The 25,229-nt window shown below is 42.0% G+C and overlaps 2 protein-coding genes across 2 annotated transcripts in view; one reads left to right on the top strand and one right to left on the bottom strand.

Moving 5' to 3' along the window:
* LOC105355226 (NACHT, LRR and PYD domains-containing protein 12-like) overlaps positions 1-25,229 on the top strand; it is a 354,920-nt gene that overhangs the window by 120,643 nt on the left and 209,048 nt on the right. The window lies entirely within an intron of this gene.
* LOC111948630 (protein NLRC3-like) lies at positions 3,515-6,495 on the bottom strand. The gene is made up of 3 exons (XM_023962387.1): positions 5,975-6,495; positions 5,484-5,539; positions 3,515-5,396 (listed from the first exon to the last, which is right to left on the bottom strand). The coding sequence occupies exons 1-3, from the start codon at positions 6,040-6,042 to the stop codon at positions 3,604-3,606; spliced, it is 1,917 nt and encodes a 638-aa protein (XP_023818155.1). The 5' UTR covers positions 6,043-6,495; the 3' UTR covers positions 3,515-3,603.

Raw genomic sequence — 25,229 nt, 5'->3', positions numbered from 1 at the left:
AAATCTGTCAAATGTTTCAACAGCTGAAGCTTATGTTGCCATGGAAACATCTTTGTTCTAAAGAAAATCTAAGTAACTGTTTTCTTCCACTGCGGAGTCTTCAAAAAATCAAAGATGTTCAATTTCTGGAAAATCCAGAAAATCTTTGAATCCAAACCTTTCAGCTTCAGTGAAGAACTACAAATGTAGAAATGAACCAACCAGCAGCTTCAATGTTCTGACCTCAGAGTCTGCAGTCTGCATTTTGGACTCTCCAGTCCAGGACACAGAACCTTCATGGATGAATCCTCCAGGCTGTCGTTGCTCAGGTCCAGTTCTGTCAGGTGGGACGGGTTGGACTTCAGAGCTGAGGCCACAATTTCACAGTGAGTCTCTGAGAGTCCACATCGTTGTGGAAATCTGTGCAGAGGAACAAAGACAGAAACAGGTCATCTATGATGAATTCAGGCTGTGATGAAGTTCCACTTGGAGCTTTAAAGCAGAACTTTTCAGAAGGTCTTCTTGGTAGAAAGAAGTTAAAGTCACTGTTTCTGTTCTCAAAGAGCTTTTCTAAATATGTACTTGATGCTTCCTTAAAGCTGTTTAAATTGACATGGAAACACCACATTCTGGGGGGGGGGGGTCTGTTACCAGTTGACTGACATGAAAGTGTTTCTGCACTTCTCTGCTCCTCTGAACTCTGTGGAATGATGACTCAGCATTTTTTTTCTTTTGGGCTTGAACGTGAAATGTAATCAAACTCTGCAGACGGCAGACCCATTTTCAAGAACAACGTCTGGAGTTCATAAGAGTGATGGCCGGGGGAAGAAGCCGACTTTGCGGCGGGTGTTTTTGGTGCACATTGTCTTGACAGGAGAAGGCTGAAAAGGTAGTGTCCAGGATGAGAGGGGTCTTGTGTGATTCGGCCAGCCTGCTTCCTGACCCTGGTTCCGGTACAGGTGCTGAATGGAAGGAAGGCTGGAACCAATAATATTCTTAACAGATCTGATCATTCTCTGCAGTCTGTCCCTGTTGTGTCTAGTTGCTGATCCAAATAAGACAGTGATAGATGTGGTCAGGACAGATTGGATTATTGCAGTGTAGAAGATGGTCAGCAGCTCCTGAGGCAGGTTGAACTTCTTGAGTTGTCACAGGAAGTACAACCTCTGCTGAGCCTTTTTTTCAGAGTGAGTCAATGTGAGGGATTCACTTAAGGTCTTGTGGATCCTAGGAACCCATGTGTGTCTGTTAAGGGGACAAACTTTTGAGAAATGTGAATGGAAAGGTTGGGGCAGGGGGTTCTTCCTGAAGTCCACTGTCATTTCCACCTTTCTAAGTGGGTTAAACTCCAGGTGGTTCAGGTTGCACCTGAGGACTAGCCACTCCACTTATCCTCTGTATGCAGACTCATCACCATCCCAGATGAGCCCAATGACTGTGGTGTCGTCTGCAAACTTCAGGAGTTTCACAGAAGGGATTCCTGATGAGCACTCATTGGTGTAAAGGAGAAGAGCAGTGGGGAGAGAACACACCCCTGGGAGGCGCCAGTGTTCAGAATCCGGGTGCTGGATGTGAATCGTCCCAGTAACACCTCCTGCCTCCTGTCAGTCACGAAACTGGTGATTTACTGACAGGTGGAGGGAGGCACTGTGAGCTGGGACAGTTTGTGATGGAGGCGCTGTGGAATGATGGTATTAAACGTAGAGCTAAAGTCCATAAATAGGACCCGTGCGTAGGTATCTGCATAGTCAAGGTGGTGCAAGATGTAGTGGAGATCCATGTTGACTGCATCATCCCTGACCTGTTCACTCTGTAGGCAAACTGCAGGGGTCTAGCAGGGGGTTAGTAATGACCTTCAGGTGGTCCAGCATCAGTCGTTCAAAGGATTTCATGACCACAGAGGTCAGGGATGATGGAGAGTTTGAGACTAGCGGGGACCATGCACATCTCCAGGGAGCTGTTGAAGATCCTGGTGGAGATGGGAGCTAGCTGGTCAGCACAGACTTTCAGGCAGAATGGAGACACTCCATCAGGTCCTGGAGCCTTCCTGATCTTCTACCTCTGAAGGTGTTGACACACATCTCTTTCACAGATCCTCAGTGCAGGTGAGGGGGCAGGTGTGGGGGAGGTTGGAAATGCACTTAGATCCTGTGTGATGGAAATGGTGGCTGAAGAGGAAGGTTGAAGTCTTTTAAATCTTGAATGGAAGTCGTTAAGGTCCTCAGCCAAGCGGGAGCTGTCTGCAGGGTGGGGGGATGGTTGCCGGTAGTTGGTGATGGTCTGCAGTCCTTTCTAAACTGCAGTAGAGTTGGCTGAACATTCAGGCTTTTGTCATGTTTTCATAGGGAGAGCTCTGTTTGTCTACGTGCTGTGTTCACAGACTGTCTGGAAAAGGGAAACAGCAGAGAAAGAGGCCAAGGGGCGGAGCTTCAACAGGAAACAGAAAAGTGTCTTACTCCAATAAAAGCAGGTGGATACGTCTCATTGAAAGCCAGGAATCCTCTGCACATGAGCCTCAGGAGACCATGCTGACATCACTCTGACCTTTGACCCATCACACTCCTCACAGTTCACACACACATCAAACAATGAGGCTGTTGATGTTCCACGGACAGAAGAAGCCACATTCCAGACTGCTGATGGCTATCTAGATTTGATCAGGAAAATCATGGTTCTCATGGTTCTAGAGCTACACTATAACTAAACAGCCAGAGTCTTTTCAAAGGCACCTGCTGAATCCATGCAGGTGAATCAAAGCATGTCTGGACTTTTTTTCACTGGATTCCAGAACCTCCGTATGGAGGAACAAGAACCTGTACAGGTTTATAAGTTAGCTGTGATGCTAGGCTTCATTCTGCTGTCCAAACTGCTAAATTTGTCTTTCCAATAAAGACTTTCACAATAAAACTTTATGAACAACACAAACTGCATTTTCTGATTCCAAAAGCCTGGATTGATCCAGAAGATTTTCTGGTTAAGTTGTACTCACACTCTGGGATTTTTCTGTAAGCATCAAAGAAATAACAATCCAGAAAAAAAACAGAAGAAAGGCAAAAATCTAAAACATGAATCTTTTCAATTGAACTGGATAAACAAATAAATACAACCACATTAAGAAGCAGATTTCAGACAGATTTCCCTGATTTTCTGTCTGCACTGCTGTGTGTGGGACTCAGATCTTCAACAGAGTCTGTATGTATGCAGATGATGGTTGACTGAACCAAAGGAACCAAAAGGATCAAAAGAAAGAATTAGTTTCTGCTTCAGTTTCTTCTTCTGGTCATCAAACTGTTTTATTCACAGATCAATGATTTATCTAGAAAAAAGATGATGAGCAGAAGAAAGAGCATTTTAGAAATGTGCTTCTAGAATGATTGACATTGTGGAAATGAAGACATCCTTTCATTCTGGACCGTCTGCTTTGAGTTCAAACATTTCAGAAGGTTCTGGATTGGATTTCATTTGGACAAATATGATCCTGCTCTTTAGCTAAAAGATTATATGACTGTTAATAAACTGATTTTCTTCCTTCATGTTTTTTATTTCTAATCATTTTCAAACCTTTCATTCTTTGTAAATCAATCTGAACACTGATCTGATTTATCATCACAATCACTTCTGGACTCACCTGAACTTTCTGCAGTTCCTCACAGCTGGGATCAGTCTCCGCATACCCTCAGCTGATGATATCTTGTACTGGTTCAGGTCCAGTTCATCTAGAACCTCCTCTGCCATCAGCAGAGTGTAGGCCAGAGCTGAGCAGTGGATCTCTGAGAGTTTCTTCTCTGATTTGTTCTCTGACTTCAGGAACTCTTGGATCTCCTGATGAACTGAGAGGTCCTTCATCTCCATCAGACAGTGATAGATGTTGATGCTTCTGTCAGGAGAGACTCCTCCATTGTTGATCTCCTTCAGGTTATTTATGGCTCTCTGGATGGTTTCTGGATTCTTCTCTGTCTGACCCAGCAGGCCTCCTAAGAGTCTCTGGTTGGACTCCACAGAGAGACCATGAAGGAAGCGAACCAGCAGGTCCAGGTGTCCAGTTTTACTCTGCAGGGATTTCTTCATGACTCTACTCAGAAACTCATCCAGGGATGGGTTCTCCATGTTGTTCTTCAGGAAGTCCTCAATGACCTTTACCTTCCTGTTGGAGTAACAGTGGAACATGTAGACTGCAGCCAGAAACTCCTGAACGCTCAGATGAACAAAGCTATAGATCGGTTTCTGGAAGATCCCACACTCTCTTCTGAAGATCTCAGTACAAACTCCAGAGTACACTGAGGCCTCTGTGACATCCAGACCACACTGCTGCAGGTCTTCTTGGTAGAACATGATGTTTCCTTTCTCCAGATGTTCAAATGCCAGCCTCCCCAGCTTCAGAAGAACTTCCCTGTCAGTCTCTGTCAGCTCTTGTGGACTTGTCTGATGTTCCTGCTGGTACTTGTTCTTCTTCCTCTTTGTCTGGACCATCAGGAAGTGGGAGTACATGTCAGTCAGGGTGGTGGGCAGCTCTCCTCTCTGCTCTGTGGTCAGCAGGTTCTCCAGAACCACAGCAGTGATCCGGCAGAAGACTGGAACTTCACACATGATGTAGAGGGACATGGAGCCCTTGATGTGGGAGATGATTCTGCTGGACAGCTCTCCATCTGGGAACCTCCTCCTGAAGTACTCCTCCTTCTGAGCATCATTGAAGCCTCGGACTTCTGTCAGTCTGTCCACACATGAAGGAGGGATCTGATTGGCTGCTGCAGGTCTGGAAGTGATCCAGACCAGAGCTGAGGGCAGCAGACGTCCCTGAATGAGGTTAGTGAGCAGCACGTTGACTGAGGACTTGTGTGTGACATCAGACACCAGCGGACTGTTGTTGAAGTCCAGAGAAAGTCTGCTTTCATCCAGACCATCAAAGATGAACAGAAGTTTGCAGACAGACAGCTGTTCTGCTGGGATCTTCTGGAGTGTTGGATGGAACAGCTGGATCAGAGTGAGAAGACTGTGCTGCTCATCTCTGATCAAGTTCATCTCCCTGAAGAACAGAGGAACCACAGCACTGATGTCTTGGTTCTCCAAGCCCTCGGCCCAGTCCAGAGTGAACTTCTGCACTGAGAAGCTTTTTCCAGCTCCAGCAACTCCGCTGGTCAGAACCACTCTGATGGATCTGTGTTGGTCAGGGAGGACTTTGAAGATGTCTGGGTTCTTGATTGCAGTGTCATGGAGCTGGTTGGTCTTGGTGGTGGTCTCCAGCTGCATCACCTCATGTTGGGTGTGAGCCTCTGGTCTCAGTCCCTCTGTGATGTAGAGCTCAGTGTAGACCCTGTTGAGGAGCGTTTCTCTTCCTTCAGTTCCTTCAGCCACATGTTCACTTCTGCTCCTCAGACTGATCTGATGTTCTCCAAACATCTCCTGCAGACCAACATCTGCTGACAGAGCAGAGAAGAAAGCTCCTTCATGAGTGTTCCACATGTTTCCAGAAGAATCCATCAGCAGATGATCAGGCTCTGACTCACCAGCTCTGGCTCTTTCTGCAGACTGGGGTCCGCTCCTCTTCTTCTCTCTGTGGACACTAAGGAGAAAAGTTAGTGAACAACAATCAAAGCAGTCAGTGGGAAGTTCCAGACTAACTCTGATCATGGAGCAGATCCTCTCTGATCTTCAGACTCAGATATTGGGATCCAGACTGTGCTGAATGTGAGCAAATGTGTTTCCAGGTTAAACCAGAGCAGATCTAGTCCATCTGTAGGTCTAAATGATGCCTTAGCTGTGTTTGGAGCTCATGTCTGGACTGAGCTCAGAGAAAAGTTCAGCTGTTTGCTTCATCCTCACAGACTGAGCTTTGTGTCCTCCAGAGTTGTCCAACTCTTTTCTTTCCTCTCAGACCTAAAGCGCTCACAGCAGATGGTTGACCTTCCTGGATGGATCAGTTGATGTTCTTGATGAGAACATTGTTGTTCCTGCTGAGAGCTTAACTCTGCTTTGTTCACTAGAAACTGCTTCTTACTGTGAGTCTGAAGGTCCTGGTTCAGTTCTGAAGTTTGGAGGATCATTTTTGGACCGGTCACTCTTCATGGATCCACAGCTGGAGGCTGCAGACTGGACTCTCTGTGTGACCTGTTGACCTCTGCAAACACCAAACCATCAGAGTGTTGGAGGATCTGCTTCTTCATGAACAGCTGATGGACTTTGACATGAACACAGACTGAGCTGTTTAGTCTGGAATAACATGACATGTTTGGATCAACAGTTTCCAGCTTTCAGCATTTTCTGTCAGTCAATCCAGACTTTTTTCTAGAAAAGCTGATTCCAATTCTCCATGTAGAAATGTAGAAATTCTGAGAGCAGAAAGTCAAACTAGAACAATGTGATGTTTGGAAAGCATGAAAATCTGAATCCTAGGAGTCTGCAGTGATTCTTCTCATTAGACTGGAGCTGCTGTCAGTCAGAGTCAGCAGTCAACATGTTTTCTTCTCCAACATCTCTGATGTCTCTCAGAGACTCTCAGAAGACTCAACTGAAAAGATCTCATCACACACATGATGCTCCAAGTGAGTCTGATCAGAGAGATCCAGAACTGAACCAGACCTCAAGTCCTTCATCTGAAAACTGTTGATCATCTGAACTAGAATCCAGCCTCCAAAAACTCTGACAAACACTCACTGTTCCACTTCTGAATGGATGTCTTTGAAGTCAGCACCACAATCCAGTGACTTGCGTCTCGTTGTGGGCTCCCTGCTGTTTGATTCAGGTCCTGGTCCTGGTTGGTTCCTGTGAAGAATGAAGGTTGCTGGTGTGAGTCCTGAGCTCTGACATGGAGAAGATCATGGACAGTTGGAGATGTTCATCTCACCTCTGAGCTTTGCTCTGGTTGTCATGGTTACCATCTCTGCTTTTTTTAGAGGGAGGGGCTCCCTCCTGTGGTTCCTCCCACTGATCCATGCTGCTGGATTCACTGGATCCACATCAGCTCACACACACCTTCCTCCTTCACCTGCAGAGGAAACCCTCCTCATCATCAGCTCTGATCCTCCTTCACCAACAGATCAGCTGCTCCTCCACTGATTGGCTCTTCTCTTGAGTTTCCTCTCAGGTTCAGGTGAATGCAGTCAGACAGCAGTGGGAGGCAGAGGAATAAGGGTGTTAGAAAATATCGATTTGGCAAAATATCATGATAGTTTGTTTGACGATACTTGTATCGATTCAAAATCCTGCCAGGACAATATTTATTTAATTATTTCTGAGCGTCCTTCGGTGTCTTAAAGCCGAACCCGATCCAAACCCAACCAATTAACTTGATTTGCAGGCCCGAGCCCGAAGCAAATCCGAAATTTCAATTTATCCCATAGTATTTTTGGCAGAATAAACGCAAGATTTCTTAAGGTTAAAATAATCTACATATTTTTTTGATCATGATAAATGCATTTGCACAACAAAATAACGCTGAAACACAGAATAAGAGGCCAGACAAAGAGAGTGAAAGACAGATCTTGATGCGCACTCGCGTCATTACACGGAGAAATACTGCAGACACGGCGGTGTATTTTTGCCTTTTCAGTTCCCCTGTCTGAAGTTTATCCTTGACTTCTTGCTGCTCCATATTGGGGATAACTAAACAAAATAGATGCGGACTTGTAGGGGGAATATTACATTATCGACACGTGCGCAGAGCTGCGGGTGGCCGGCGCCCCCCTCTTTCTGCCAGTTTCTGGACCACAGTGTATTTCAATCAATGGTGGGCTGGTGACTGAGGGGATAGAGGGGGCGGGGTCTGCCTGTGTGTGTGTGTGTGTGTGTGTGTGTGTGTGTGTGTGTGTGTGCGTTCGGTGAACGTTCTCCCTCTGAGTAAGAAGAAGCTGGCTGTGCCTTTCAGTTCGTGCGGTAACCGTTCTGACGTACAGGATTAAGAAAGAGCTGTTTGACAACCGCCCGACTAAGGAGCTTCTTTGCAGCCATTACAATATATTTATTAAAAAGTCAGCAAGAGAGAAACCCGGCCCGAACAGACCCAAACGTAATGATTGTCATTTAGTGCCCGGTCGGGTTCTGACTCAGGCTCGGGTTTAAGATCTTACCTCTAAGCCAAAGGCAGCCTATTTTATTGTTATGAGACATGAACTACTTTGTTTTTACTTGGGATGGATACCAAACTGAAACTCTGTGCCACTCTGCCATCAGTTTACTATTATCTATTATTTCACAGAGTTTGTTCCCGCCGGTGTGGGTACCGGATCGACTCGGGCTGCCGGATGTTCTCGGGGTCCTTCGACCAATGATGACGTCACACTATTTGATTGGCTGTAAGTTGCCACGACCAATGAGTTAACGTCGCTAAGTTTTTCTTTTAAACTTTATTGACAATTGAAGTATCATACATTAAATAACGAACAATAACAATGTAATCAACATTACCTCAAAGATCAGTCACCATTGCCAAACATCACATATTAACATAGAAAATAAAGAATAGAGGGGAAAAAAAGAAACAATGAACATAACACACAAATAAATAAAAACAAATAAGTAAAATAAAATAAAGAAACATAGAACCAATCTAAATAGTCTAATACTAGTTAGGGGTACTCGTGAAGTTTGTATTTCTGAACAAAACTAAGCAATTTCAAGCCATTCTTCTTTTTCATATAATGAAGGGATTGAAAGTAAAAACAGAGCTCTTTATGAAATGTTATAAAAAGTGGTTTGGTCTTCAAAAATTTATTTTTGTGTATATAAAACTTTCCTTGCAATATCAGGATATTAAGAACTGTATTTTCTGGTTTATTTTATGATACCACACCGAATAGAGCATTTTTTGACTGTAAATGAACTGGCATTGCAATTTTGGAAGAATACCAAAAGCAGAACTCATCCCAGAATGTTTTTACAATTCCACAGTTAAGGAATAAATGATCCACCGTCTCAATGTCATTCAAACAAAAACTGAAGTCATTCTCTTCAAACCCAAAACGAAGCCTCAAAAATTCCTTAGATGGGTACGATGTCGCTAAGTAGTAAAATCGCTAAACGTAAATCGCTCTATAAGTAGTTTGTCCAACTGGTGTTACCGTAGGGTGACGTCATCATTGGTCGAAGGACCCCCGAAGGACCCCGAGAACATCCGGCATCCCGAGTCGATCCGGTACCCACACCGGAAACCTGTTAATTGCCGCGCCTAAAACTGCGCGCTCCCGTCTCTGAAAAAGAGTGCGCAGTTGAGGGGACGGGATTTTTTTTTTTCAAACTTTATTGAATGTAAAAATTCAATACAGTGAACAACAACAACGAAGCAACAAGCCAGGGGGTTAGTACATTTTATGCAGATATATTGAAACTAACACACAGATCTAATGTTTTGATGGCGTTCTTATTATCAGAGTTTCTTATTGTCTTAATGTATTGTTTGAACTCATTGATAAAAATTGAGAAATGAGGGGTATGATTCGTAACTTTTGATTTATGAATGTGCCATTTGCATAAAAACAACAAAAGGTTAATGATGGACAGTGGGTGAGGCCAAACATAACATTTTCTAAATACAGGCGAAAGTCAGGGTCAATGTGGGCGGAAATGAAATGACAAACTTTAGACCAGAGAGTAGTGGAAAAGGGACATGACCAAAATAAATATACAGCATCTTCAGGGTGTTCTTGACAAAAAGAGCAGGCAACATCAATATCTTTTTTGAACCTTTGCAGATATCGTTTGGATGGATAGAATTTATGGATTAGTTTGAATGAGATCTCTTTCACTTTATTGGTTAAAAAAGTTGAGGGGATGGGATGTGTGAGGAAGAAAGCAGGGGGGGGGGGGACAGGCAGCAGGTGAATCGGAAAAATCGTAAAACCCGCTGCCTGTCACTCACTGCAGCGTGAGAGTGTATGTTTGACTCCAGGTCTGCATGTGATCAGTCTGTCTCACATCTACAGAACATTCAGACCTAAGATCACATTTAAAGTCTCAACGGCTGCATGAAGCAGAAACTCACCACGTATCACCCAGACTAGACCATCAGCAAAACTACCACGAGAAATACTCATCATTTATCAGCAACAGCACAACAATGTTATTAAAAAGAATCCACAGACTTATTGTACTTTAAAAATGTTGAAATTACATCAAATGCACACATTCATTTGTATATTTAGTTTTAAACATATTGTCGTGGACTGAGTTTAACTTGGCTGTTGGGCCGCGTTAAAAGTTCTGGAGTTCATTGAACGCATCAAGCAGAGATCTGATTGGCCCTCAGTTCTGTCGCTCAGCCTGTTGTTAGGTAATTTGGACCAATGGGGTTCAGCTATGGGCCGAATAAGGGAAATGGGAGGGCTGGAGCGGGAGCAAAGGAATATAAAGTTGGGAGAAGCGCTCTCGTCTCAGCGGGAGAGATTGAGGAGTTGCTGAATTAATTGTACGGCGTTTGTTGCGGTCTGCAGTAGCCGGAATAAACAACCTTAAAAGAGGTTAAGTCTTCGTGCCTCAGTGTGAGAAAGTGACACTACATTATTGTATGGCTCTTTCGAAATTACATTTAAAAATATGTGGCGTTTATGGCTCTCTCGGCCAAAAAGGTTCCCGACCCCTGAGTTAAAGCATCTTTGGCTACGTTCACACTGCAGGCTGAAACGACCCAATTCCGAATTTTTTGCCCCTAAGTGGCCCAATTCCGATCTTTTCATGACAGTCTGAATGACACAGATCCGATCTTTTCAATTGCGACCCAGGCCCCGTGGGTTTGCCGTCCTGAATCCGAATTGTAGCCGTTCTTTTCAATTGCGACCGCCGTCTGACCGGCCAGGCGACTTGATTCCGAACTGTACGTCATCGACACGCAACAAACGTCATCATTTTGCGTTAAAGTAGGCGGGAACGAGAACGTAAACATCAACCATGGTGGACGATGCTGCTGAGATCAGTCAGTGGAAGGGAAGCGAGATCCCCGATTGGATTAATATTTGGGCTGATCGCTCTTTTCAGGCCAAACTCCAGGGCTCTTATTGCAACTGGGCGGTTTTTGAAAAAATTTCCAGCTAAATGGCAGAGCGTGGTGTTGAACCTTTACAGCTATAACTTTTTTTTCTTTCTCTCCTTCCGACCGTCACCGTGCTCAGAAGCGCAAGGGACCCGAGGCGATCCTCCTCCTCCTCCCTGTTCTGATCCTTAGATTCTCCAGAACGGGTTAATAAAGAGTCCATAGCATTTATTTTGGGGGAAACCTTCTTTTATTACCGTCCTCCGTAACACACAACATGAATGCGCGCCCACACTGCCCCCCCCCCCCCCCCTAATTCTCTATCGCGGCACGCGCTTGCACACACACGGGGCGCGCGGGCCCAACACATACACATTTCCATTCCACTACAGTGGGTACAGACCATCCCGACTCCATTGCCTTCTTAAAATGAGAAGATTGTAATTGTGCTGCTCCTTCGTGAAAATAAATTTAATATTACAAAAAGAGCTCCGCTTTTGACAACACTGTTGTTGACATCTGCTCCGCAAACAAGTGACGTCGTTCACCGTTGAGTATTCTTCTGGCTTCTGCGCATGCGGGTCTCGTTTGGGTCGTGTCACGGTCACACTGGAGATCACAAAAGTTCGGATTTACTTGGAAATGTGAACGGTCTAGCGAACAATTCGGATTTTTTCAAAAAAATCCGAAAATTCGGATTTTTTTTTCAAAAAATCCGAATTGAGCATTAAGCCCTGCAGTGTGAACGTAGCCTTTGACACTTTCCTTCGTTCTGTCATGCTGCCTCATCATCACACTTTTTGTTTTTTCTTATTCTGAAAAATATTTTGCTCAGGTAATCAGAAATTGTTTACTGTTCCCTTTCTATATTTTAAGTTACCAAAATAAAAACACTATTCATTTTTGGGGTAAAAGTTACTTATATGAGATACAGTTGCAGTGGTTAACATTGTGATCATTAAATAAACTGAATTTGACCATTTTATTACAACGGAAGACATTTTGAAATTCAGGTAGAGTAAGTCATAATTTAAGAAAAAAAGAAAGAAAATATGTTCCGGTCAAATATTGGGCCACGAATCGTATCGCTAGACTCTTGCCAATACACACCCCTACAGAGGAAGCTGCCATCAGCTGCTGCAGTTCTGCTCTCCCTCCACCAGGTAGAGACATGGAGCTGCAGCAGCAACATTTCCATTCAGTCACTTTGACAAAGAAATAACAAACTTCCTGTTTCTACACTTCAGGAAACATGAAGCATCAAGAAAAACAGACAGAGATCAAAGAATGAGGAGAAAAGAAAGACAGACATGAATTCAGAGATTTTCTGAACTAAAGACAGAGAACAGGTTCAAAAAGAAACCTGACAACGGCTGAGAGGAGGGGCGGAGCTTCAAGCTGATTGACAGATTGTTCATCTCAGTGACAGACGTCATGTGACCTTCTGCTTTGTAAGGAAACCTTTTAAAGGGGATTTGATTCAAACTACAGAGCAGGTGATGAAGAAATGATGTTTGTGGAAGAACCAATCAGAGACGAGCTCACAGCTTTGTTCCATCAGAATCATGTCAGAAGTTCAGAAATGAAGGAGATGTCAGTACTGAGAGGATTGGAAACATGCAGTTGTTCAGCACTGAGGACCTGAGAGCCTCACAACCTTCTTCAGCGGAGATCAAAGCACTGAGGAGCTTCCACAGCCTCTCTGGAATGTCATTTGAATCTGAGCTGAGAGGAAGGGTGGAGCAGAGTCACCAACTGTTTGGAAGAACAAGGATCCAGCAGAACTCAAAGTTTGGCCTTCAGCAGCTCTGACAGCTGCATTGTGGTCTCTTTGTATGTTTGTGTTGTTTCTGTCAGAAATAAACTGTTGTCCACTCTGTCACTCAAAGCCTTGTTTAGGTCTAAACTCCCTCTGTTCAACACCCCCCACACACACACACACACACACACACACTCCTCAGGTTTCCCTCTCAGGTAACCTGCAGTGACCTTTAGCTGCTGGTTTTTGGAAGAACTCTCTTCTTTTTGAACAGAAGAACAAGTTAAAGACAAAGTTCAGTCTGAGCTCTTCCTCTGCTGCTCCTCTTCCTCACAGAGGAGAACACACAGACACGTCACGGCCTTCATCATGAGAGGAGAAGACAACAGAAACACAAAGACTCACCGTGAAGAAGAAGAAGAAAGTCCTGCTCTGTCTGCTCTGACACGGAGGAAAACTCTCAATGTTCTCATTTCCTGATTCAGAAACACCTGAACAGAGCTCCGCCCCTTATGTGTGTGTTTGTGTTAGTCTCCTCCCAGTAATAATGTCAAGTTGCCATAGCAACTCATGCTCTGAACATAACCTGGTCTGGAGCAGGTTTAGTTGAAGGTTAGTTTGTTTTCAGAGAGGTGAAGCAGCATGGCGTGTCCATTTGAAGATGATTTAGTGGATGAAGAAGCTCAGATAATACTTTTTCCACCGTGAGAGGGTGATAAGACCACATATGGATGTTGGGAAAATAAACTTTTTTACTTTGTTTTAACTTAATTATTTGCTTCATTTAAGATAAATCTTTTTTTTTTAGTTAAGTCACCTTAAAAATAACACGTAGTCATCAGACAGTTATTTTACTTCGATTCAAAAAATTTCAATTAAGTAGGTGTAACTTTGGTGCTGCTGTTAGATTGGCAGTGCATGGAATTGTGGGATACCATTTCCTTTGCCTGTCTGGACGAATTTGTTTGATTCTTTCTGCACCATGTGTGAGAGGGAAGGAGAGGTTGATGAGTTTATTTAGGACCCCTAATTTTGAATCATGTTGTATGAACTAAAGTTATAATCAAAGTCATGTTAACTAAATAAATAATATGTTTTGCAAATCCACATTGCATTATTCATGTTATTGTTATAAAAACGAGAATATTTGCGGCATCAAACTTAGGCTACGTTCATACTGCAGGGCTTAATGCTCAATTTCGATTTTTTTTTTTGCAAGGCCGTTCACATTTCCAATTAAATGCAAACTTTTCTGATCTCCTGTGTGAACGTGAAATGACCCAGAAGTGACCCGCATGCGCAGAAGAGTACTCAACGGTGAACGATGTAACTTGTTGTTTGTGGAAGTAGCTAACGTTAGCAATGGATGTCAACAACAGTGTTGTCAACAGCGGAGCTTTTTTTGCATTAATAAATTTATTTTCACAAAGGAGCCAGCACAATAACAATCTTCTCATTGTAAGAAGGCATTGGAACCAGGATTGTCTATACCCACTGTTGTGGAATTGGGATGTTTATGTGCTGGGGCCGCGTGTGTGTAAGAGAGAGGAGAGAGCACGTGCAGCACAGGAGGGAGCTAGAAGGGGGCTGCAGAAGTGTGTTGGGGGCGCACATTCATGCTGTGTGTTAAGGGGGAAGGAGAATGATAATAAAAGAAGGCTTCCCCCAGAATAAATGCTATTGAAACTTTATTAACCTGCTCTGGAGAATCTGAGGGTCCGAACGCGGAAGTAAACTCTGCAGGAGGATCCGCCTTTGGCCCTGGAGAAGGTCTCCCCCACGCTTCTGAACACGGTCTGAAAGGAAAAAAAGTAATTGCGGGAAAGGTTCAACACCATGCTCAGCCATTTCGCTGGAAATTTTTTCAAAAAACGCCCGGTTGCGATAAGAGCCCTCGAGTTTGGCCTGAATAGAGCTGTCACCCCAAATATTAATCAAATTGGTGACCTCACTTCCCTTCCACTGACTGATCTCAGCAGTATCGTCCACCATGGTTGATGTTTATGTTCAAGTTCCCGCCTACTTCAACGCAGAATTATGAAGTTTGTAGTGTATCAATGACGTACGGGTCGGATACATGTGGCCTGGCCGTTCAGACAGAGGTCGCATTTCAAAAGATCAGATACGTATCGGATTCAGGACCACATACCCAAGTGGCCTGGGTCACATTTGAAAAGATCGGATCTGTGTCATTAAGACTGTCATCAAAAGATCAGATACAGGTCGCATAGGGGCAAAAAAATGGGAATTGGGTCATTTCAGCCTGCGGTGTGAATGTAGCCTTAGACATATGAGAGTTCAAGAAGTACAATAAATTAAGATGGAAAAACACTTAATTGAATTGGAGTGAAATTATATTTAGTCAGATAAATATGTAAATTTGAGTTGTAAAAAAATTATTGACGTAAGAAATTAGGTTGAATAAATTTAATTCATTTACTTGTTACCAATAGAAATAATTCATTTAAGTTGTATAAGTTGTATATATATACACTGATATACACTTTTGTTTCTGCTCCCATATTTTATGGCATGAACTCAAACTCTCTCTCTCTCTCTCTCTCTCTCTCTCTCTCTCTCTCTCTCTCTCTCTATATATATATGTGTGTATGTATGTGTGTATATATATATGTAGTGGCAGTCACATGCACGTTGGGTCTGCTGGCAATATATATAATAATGTAATTGTAAATAAGATCAGAAACTCGTGCATTTACTTTGTCTAGTTACTTTGTGAAACTCTGTCTGTTGCTGATGCAGCCGTATTACTTTTTTGACGCCGTCATTTAAATCTCAGACTCCGTCTCACTGAAGTACAGTGCTCTCTTTTTTCTCCACCCGTTTCCATGGTGACTCCACAAATCAGCGATCCATTGAGAATGTCTTCATGTACTTGACGTGCACGTGCATTAAGCCAGGGTTACCAAGTCCAGCGTAATTATGCCAACTCATATCCGGTCTTTTGGAACCGACATACCCAGAGTAAGCAAGTTCAGGTGGATTTCAGCCGGAGTTTAGGATTAAAGTCAGGGGAGTTTAAACGTGCTTTCTGGAATACCCCCCTGAAACCTCAAAAACATGAAAGAACCTCTGTTTTTACCTAACAGGAAATTACATGATCTTTTACAATACATTTTTTCTGTTTTTGTTTCTTTGCGTGCGTGTGCATATGCGTGTGATGTGTGTGTGCAAGTGTGTTTATGGTGTGTTAATCAATTCTTTGTAAATACGCCGCACGGAGCGACAGCCCCTAATGGCAGCCTGTACGGCGCTAACTGGACCAAACAGAGAGTATCAGGAGAGCAACATCTTGTGCGTCACAGAGACTTGGCTGAATGAACTTTCCTCTGACAAACAAGTCTCCCTAAACGGTGTGGAGGCGAACAGGGGTCACATTATATTTTCTATAGTCTTTTTATCATGCATTACAGAAGTTCCACAATATTTTATACTCATTTGATTATGCATTTATTTGATTCCATTTATATACGTGAATATTGTATTGTGAAATATTCTTGAATGAATAGTGAAACCAGATAAGACGTGCCGAGGTCAGCAGCAGTCTTGCCTTTGATTCCTGCTCTCTGTTTACTTTCTGTGCTGGAGTGTTTATGAAACAGACACCTGCTCATTGTGGATTAAACATGAATTCTTGAATGGCAACAAATATCTTGCACGCACAGACACAGAGTCTAATGACGGAGAAAGAGCGGACAACCACAATGCCAAACAGGTCGTGTTTTTCCGACTCTCCCCTTTTGCAATATGTTTGAAAATTAATGCAGACTCTTGTGTGTCTTTTTATTTCCCAACTGCTTATTTCATTTTTTGGACGTCCCAAACCATCCGAATCTGCAAAGGCAAAACGAGACGACAATAACGGATTTCACCTCATGAGAGCGGATTGGACAGCAAGAGAGAGCGGCAAGAGGCAAGGAGGTGGGTTGGCGATGTTTGTGAATGACAAATGGTGCAACCCTAGGGACATGAGTGTTAAGGAGAGACTCTGTACACGGGACATTGAACTGCTGGCTGCCGGTCTTTGGCCGTGTGACAAACTGGTTGTACCTACTTGTCACCTGTCTGTAATTGCTCATCACTTTTAGACACATGTATGTAAAAACAACCACCAAATGTTTAGACTTGTTTGATTTTTGTCATGTTTCTCATCTTCTCTTCCTGGTGCCCAAAGAACAAAATGGTGGCCAAGGCCTTCACTTCCTGTTTAGGATTTGTGGATAGGAAGTGGAAAGGATTTGGGTTTCTTTGTATAACTTTTGTTTGTAGTGATTTGAGTTGTTCATTTATGTTTGTCTTTGTTTACAGGACTTCAACTATATGGTTTCCAAGACATTTCTGTCTTTTGTTGTATATTTCTTTATAGTTTGGTTAAAGTGGCTTCCTGCCTGGGCGTGGCCAGCCAATTACTGAGCCCATGAAATGGAAGGAGCTCAGTGTGAAAGGGGGGGGATGAGTGTGTGAGCTGTGCAGCCAAGGTGTGTGATCTGAGAATAAAAGCCTGTTCCTGAACTTTAAGGTCATCTGGCTCCCATGTTAACCAGGCCACTCTAGTCACAACACGTTGTGACAAGCCATATTACCTGGAATTCTCACATGTTATGGCGATAACTGTGTATATCCTCCATCTGCTAACGCAGTGTTGGCCTGTGAGCTTCTTCACACTGTGGTGTCTCAGCTGCAAACATCACACCCAGACATCACACAAGCTACAGGTCCTGATAGCATCTACTCCAGACTGCTCAGTCACTGTGCAGACCAACTCTGCCAGGTCGTAGCGTACATGCTCAACTGGAGCCTGGAGGCTCAACACAAGGAGGTTCCCTGTTCTGAGGAAAACGTCCTGTATCAGTACCAAAGACGGCATATGGATGTGGATTTAACGTTTCACCCAAAGAAGACCCTGGAGAGGCTGATCCTAAACCACCTCCAACCCCTACTGACCCCTGCAGTTTGTGCATCAACCAGGCATTAGTGTGGATGACGCTGTCATCTCCTTGATTTGATTTGATTTATTGATTTATTTCAAGCATTGTAGTCAAAGCAATAAAGGATTCACACATGTTTATCAAACTCATTACAGAAATGATGGAGTGCATGGATTCAGTTATTTCACTTAACGCACAGAACCCCGCTACACCTGGAGGAACCTGGAAGTACTGTGGGGGTCATGTATTTTAACTTCTCCAGTGCTTTTGACACCATTCAACCATCACTGCTCAGAGGAAAGCTGGAAGGATCGGGAGTTGACAACCAGCTGACCTCGTGCATTGTTGACTAAATCACCAACAGACTACAGTAAGAGAGGCTCCAAGACTGTGTGTCTGATCAGGTGGTCTGCAGCGCGGGGGCTCCACAAGGAACAGTGCTCTCTCCTTTTCTTTTCACACTCTACACATCTGACTTCCACTGTGACTCAAACAGCTGCCATATCAAGCAGTTCTCCGATGACACAGCCATCGTTGGACGCGTGTCGGAGGGAAACGATCTGGAATAGAAGAAGGTGATCAAGGACTTTGTGGACTGGTGTGAACATCAAATCTTTTATAGTCAGCACTTTGCATGAAAGTATTTTCTCACTGAAAGACAGAACTGAGACACAATCATATTAGGGTGATAACCACGAATGTGGACAAATGAGAACTACATAAATTCTAACTCTAAACTGATGGTTTTTGGAAAAACTCTTTTCTTTTTGAACAGAAGAATTTCAAGACAAACTTCAGTCTGAGCTCTTCCTCTGCTGCTCCTCTTCCTCACAGATGAGAGACACAGACAAGTCACTACCTTCATCATGAGTGGAGAAGACAACAGAAAACACAAAGACTCATTGTGAAGAAGAAGGTGGAGCCTCCATCTTTTCCTGCTCTGTTCTTTCTGACATGGAGGAAAACTTTAAACTTTCTCATTTCCTGATTCAGGAACACCTGAGCAGAGCTCCGCCCCCTGAAGGTGTGAATCAAGGAATAACTAGAACCCAGGTGCAGAGAGAAATCAGGCCCTGACTTGTTCCAAGTAGTATTTAATTTTAAAACCAAAAGCGCCACAAGTTGGGATCAAGAAAAACAAAGCTCATCTCAAAAATGAAAAACCCTCAGAATCTTAAATAACAGGCAGAGCAAAGACAAAACCAAATGCTGAGCAGACCTCAGTGTTGGAGCAGCAGGAAAGCTTAGAGAGAATGAGGGACGCCCCGACACAGAGGACTGAGAGACTGAAAGAGCACTGATTACTAGGACAGGACTCCTCCATGGAGAACCACAGGTGAGGAGGATGGACACATCCTGCAGGAGCAACAGCTGATCTGCAAAACACACAGATAGAAAAGTAATCAAGCAGTAAACTGTGTCAATATGTGTGTCTGTGTAACCCTTATGCTATCCTGGGCACCTTAACATTGGGAGTTGGGTCATCTAGACCCACTAGACAGTGCTCTGAACCTTTTTTCTTCAATGATTTGTGATCTTCACTGGTGTCCATGGATTACATGAAATCTTTCCACCTTTATCCACCTTTGTCATGGTAGGGAGAACACGTCAATGTAAGGGGGTGGGGCCATCTAAGATAGCACAAGGGTTCAGTTAACCTTCTCCCTGTAATCAAACACCTGAAAGAGTCTCTGCGTTACAGGAAATGACATCACTTTGTGTGTTTTTGTTTAATGACCAAGTCGGGAAACTTTAGGACTTTGTAGTTGAAAAACAGAAAACAGATAAATATCAGAAGAATGTGAGTAAAATCCCAGGTAAAGTAAACAGTAAAGTTCTTCATCAAACTGCAGATGAACTGTCTCCATGTCACACATCTGCTATCTGGTTGATCACATCTCCCTCCATGTTGTGAATAAACCAGTGTGTGCGTCTCCAAATCTTCTGCAACGTCACTGATTGTTAAAGACCCACAACAACACAACATGGCAGCAACTGTCACCACCAGAACCAGAGACTTCCACTGTTTGCTGCTTTAACATGAACTGTGCGAATGTAGAATTTGAATTTTAAAATTATTTTGAATGGTTTATTTTAAGAATTAAAAATATTCATGTATTAATAAGAATATAAAGAAACATTAATAATGATGAATTGAGATGCATCTGTCTTCTACACAGTGTTATTACTCATAATGTTTACAGTAAACACACATGTCACATTAGATCAATTTCATGTAATGATTTTTAAATAAAGTCAAACAGAGTTTAATTTGTTGTTGAAAGGGAGTGTGAAGAAGGAAACTTTTATAATGCCACCACTATTGTGTTTTTAATGTATATATTTTGCATAGTTGTCACAATCCAGTCTTCATCAGATCAAATTTAGATTTTTTATCAAGTAAGAAAATAGTGTTTATTGATTATCATCAGAAACATTCTCACATCATTTCAGTATATATTTGTTATACTTCATATGACAAATATATAGTTCTTTTTCTTGATCAAGTAAAGTAAATTTCTAGCTTATTAATTCTAATCAGAAAATATTTTACATCATTTCAGTAAAGTGTGGCTCTATTGGGTTTTTAGTCAGTGAGAAAATGACTCAAACAGCTCTTTTATTGTCAGAAGTCTCCCCCTCTGGTCACCAAAGGGAACCATCCATTCTCTCCTCTGTTATCAACCGCTGCCTGCCTGATCCTGGTTTAGCTTTGTGGACTTTAAGCTGAGCTAATAAACTTGCTGTATTAGGATCCAGCCATCTGCCAGTTCTTGTGACATTTATAGTTTAAGGATGCAGATTCCTGCACTACAATAACAATTTAGATAGCAGATAGAAATCTAAAAGTATCCAAAGATTGAATGAGTACAGGTAGATGTGAAGGAGACCTCAATGCTGATGTCCTTCAGTACACTAAGGATAGACCTTTAGTAGAATAACAAACTAGAGTTTTCTGACACATCCAGTAGACATCTACAATAGATGTATAGCAGTTATCTAATACATATAAGAAACTAACACAGAAGAAACAAATGAACTACACACTTTAGAACATCTTATATCCATGTTCATACTTTCACTTTTCTTTCTGGTGTGTCACTCTGACATGAACTCATGAGCAGAAATTCAACTCTGTATCACAAAAAGGTCACTTGGTCCTCAGATCCAGTCAGACAGGTTTTCTCATTTCTATTGAAGCTAAAAGAACAGCAGAGAGTTTAGACAAGAAACATCAGCACAAGTACAGTTTGTGATGCTGTAGTTATTCTTTTGATTGTTTATTTAAAGCCTTAAAATGATGAAATAATACAACTCTAACAATTAAAAACTCATTTCAGATATTAAGTCAAACATTGATTATTAAATAAAGAAAGAATCACATTGAAACAATGTTATTCCTTATGATCATAAATAGAGGTATTTGCAGTAATGTTTACAGTAAAGACACACGTCACATTACAGTGCAATGAGCTTCATCCAGTGTGGGTTCCTAGACAAGACCCTTCAAGCTGTTTCCTACCTATAGAGCCACAGGGTAGTCTGGGTCTCCCTGTGCCGGTCCCCAGCCCGGTTAAAATACAGGGTTGTATGAGGAAGGGCATCCACCATGAAACTCTCTGCCAAACTAAATGTGTGGATTAATGAAAGCTATTTCACTGTGGCGACCCATAACAGGATGTGCTAAAAGATGAACAACAACTTTGTTAAATAGAATGAATATCAAATATAATCAAATAGTCTGATTAGTCGCTTGAAAAAGAGAAGGAATAAGTAAATTTATAATCTGACCCCTGTTGTGTTATTTCTTTGTATACAGATATTTTAAATAGTTACTATAATCCAGTCCTTATCAGATCAAGTTCCAGTTATTCATCTTGTAATACAATGAAGTGCTTATTGATTATCCTCAGAAAAGATTCTTAAATCATTTTAGTAAACATTATGAATGACATGTCATGTAACAGATATGTAAAATACAGAGTGTACATTATAATTATTATTATTTAGACAAACACACAGTGTTTCACCAGGACACAGAAACACACAGCAGCAGATCAGCCTCCATTCTCTGCTGCTCTCTGACTCCAGGAAAAAGCTTCAAGTCTGCAGAAGAAGTCAATGAAAGCAGAACCATGGAGGCGGAGCTTTTTCTTCAGCTCCTCCTCAGCTTGAACATCCTCATCCTCATCTTCATCCTTCTTGCAGCTGGAGAACATGATCATCCAGATGTTTCTTCCTGCAGCTTTGACTGCTTTTTCCCTCATCTCCCTAGAATGGACGGATTCTGCTTCATCCTCTAATTATTGGAGAGCCTCCTCTCAGACTGATGAAGACTCCTCCTCCTCCTCAGTCTGTTTGACCAACGAGAGTGTTTGTTACCACAGCAAGAACAATAAAGTTCAGAAAAACTCGGCCTAAAACCATCTAACATCTTTTTAAAAAGGGTTGTTATAACCATAAACTTGATATGAAAGACCTCATTCTTGACTTTGAACATCTAAATATTGTTGACTGAAAATGAAAATGACTGAAAACCTTAACATCTCTGCTTTAATTCCAAACCACAGTTTATTCAATAAAGTTGAAACTATTTCTGTTAGAAAATGTTTCTAATGAAAATGAAATGTTTGCTTGAATGTCCAGACTACAGCAGCAGAAAATCCCAACAGATCAACTTTCTTCTCCAGACTCACTAAAGCAGTTGGTGACAAACATTTGATCGTCAAGTCAGAAAACTTCCTAGTTTTCTTGGAAAGACTAACAAGACAGAGAGTTGGAACAGTGGATTTGATATTTTGTTAATTTTTGAAGGTTTTCTTTTGCATAAATGGACTCAATAGAAATATAAAATAAAATATTTTAAACATTTTCTTGGTTCTGTTGTAAAAACACCAGACTCACAAATGCAGCATTTGAGGGACTTGAAGTCCTGATTTTGAAGGAAAACCACAGAGTTTAAAGACAGTAAAGTCTGGTTGTGATGATGACACTGATTCTCCATAGAAACACACCATGACGTCATGTGCTCTCTCTCTCTCTCTCTCTCTCTCTCTCTCTCTCATTGAGTTAGAAGAATGAAGACAGGAGACACCTCCTGCTGGCTGGATTTGGGAAGTGCAAAAAAGTAAGTAAAAATTAAAGTAGAAATTAAAGTAATAAAAATTAAGTAGAAAGACAGAAAAAAATGAACTTTAATTCTTGTTTTCTGTGCTTTTGTTATGCTTCATCTGACTCTTATGCTATTTATAGGTTTCTTATTTAATCATGGAGGAAAATTTGGTATATGTTTTTACGATGATTTCACAATAACTGCCTTGTTAATTTTTAATTAAAGTTGTATATTGTAGTTATTTTCTTTAAAGGCGATTTTCAGAATTCTTTGTTTTGAGGTTTGTTTTATTCTCTTTTTTGTTCATTTTAGTGTTTTCCTGGTACATTGGTATAATTTAGGAATACTTTTAACCTATCTTAGATGACCCCCCCTTACTTTGACGTGTTGTCCCCACCATGACAAAGGTGGATAAAGGTGGAAAGATTTCATGTTATCCATGGACACCAGTGAAGATCACAAATCATTGAAGAAAAAAAGGTTCAGCGCACTCAGCCACACTGGAGGCAGGGAGGGTGAAGTGTCTTGCCAAAAGGACACGACAGGAGTGGGAACCGCCAACCCTTCGATCATTGGCCGACCAGCTCAAACGCCTGAGCCACTGTCACCACAAACATGAGAATAAACTCCCAAAAGCCCAAAATAAAGTACAGTGTTCAGCATACATGAGTAAAGTACTAATTTAATCAGGAACTCAATGAAAAAATGAAATATTTCCAAACTTTCCACAAGGTTGAGTTTCATTGAACACTTCTTTAATTCCATAACATGAAATTAAGATTAATGATCTAACTTAGATCACATCATCTTCAGTTTTACTTCAATTGGTTGAAGCAAAAATTAATTTACACTGCAACATAAACGACTACATCTATTATTTTGTATGAGCACCGTGATTTTTAAGGACAGCACCAAGTCTTGTAGGTATGGAATGAACAAGTTAGCGAAATATTGTAACTTCTATCTTTTTCCATTTTTCACAAATATCTCTTTTAGAGTCTAGATGCTGGCTAGAGAGTGATGCTCAACTTCTTCAGAATTCCCCACAGGTATTGGATTGGGTTCAGATCAGGAGACATACTTGGCCATTCGATCACCTTCACTGTGTTCTTCTTTATAAATGCAACAGTGGCTTTAGAAGTGTGTTTTGGATCATTGTCGTGTTGGAAAAGCCCTCTACAACCAAGTGGATGAAGTGATGGCAGCATCTTCTCCTCCAGTATAGAGCAGTATATTGTTTAGTTCATGATTCCATCAATGAAATGCTGCTCCCCCACACCAGCAGTACTCTTGCAGCCCCACATGAGGTGACAGCCACCTCCATGTTTCACTGTAGGCACCATGCATTTTTCTTTGATATCCTCCCCTTTGAAATGCCATACAGTTGTAAAACCATTGGTTCCAAAAATGGGGATCTTTATCTCATCATTCCCGAGTCTTGAATCTCAGTAGTCTTCATCTTTTTCAGCATGGGCCCTAGCAAATTCTAGGCGCTTTTTTGTGCATGGGCTCTGGGAGAGGCTTCCTACGTGGACGATAACCATGCATACCTTTCCTCTGCAGTGTGCGCCGCATGGTGTCACGGGAAAGAGTCACTCACAGTTTTTCTAAAATCCAAACTTCTGCTGTTTACCGACAGCACAGCTCATTATGCACCTCTCTGAGACTCCTCCCCCCACATCACTCCCTCATCCCACCTCCAACTGATGATAGATGACCTGTCATAAACCTAAAATTGAATTGAATCTTGTTTACCCTGTTCTTCGGATGGCTTTAACCTTTTTTTGTCCATCTCTCTGGCGTTTTGGTGCTTGACAATAATCCTTAAACTTCTCCACCGATGTCATCAACTAAACCAATTTTAACTTTGGTGACCTCATTGTTTTGTGTTCTCCATTTTGAACAGATTCCCTTCACCCCTCCCCTTTTCCTTAACACATTTCCGGTTCCATCTCAGCAGACAGCTGCGCGCCCAGCTGGGCAACCGCCCCTTCAGCCCGTACCTAAAACAGCTACTGCTTCAGTCTTCTTCACAGCGTCTGATGGAGCTCTGTGATCTCACCTCAGTCCCAAGTTCAGATTTGATTTAACTCCGAGCTTCAAGAGCCTTATTAAAAAAATATCGAATACAGTAAAATTCAATTTGAATAACTTTAAACAAATACGACCATTCATAACACTTGGAGCTGCTAGAATGTTTCTGCATTCAATGATTCCATCACATATTGAATACTGTATTACATGTTGGTCCTTGGCGGGTGTAAATATGAGCAAAACCATAGACTCACTTTATAAAAAAATCACTTAAGGTCTTAGATAGAAAACCAATGTCATTCCATGTTTGTAATATCTTGAAAAAGTACAAGTTGTTAAGCTTTGAGAATTTTAAAAATGTTAAATTCGCTTGTTTGATGTACAAGGTGTTACATGGACTTGCTCCGCCTCCCATGTCTGACTTTTTTAAAAAAAGGTCTC

The sequence above is a fragment of the Oryzias latipes genome, chromosome 2, assembly GCF_002234675.1.
Source record: "Oryzias latipes chromosome 2, ASM223467v1".
Taxonomy (NCBI): Eukaryota; Metazoa; Chordata; class Actinopteri; order Beloniformes; family Adrianichthyidae; genus Oryzias; species Oryzias latipes.
The sequence above is the reverse complement of the archived record's forward strand: the minus strand, read 5'-3'. Positions and strand labels throughout refer to the sequence as shown.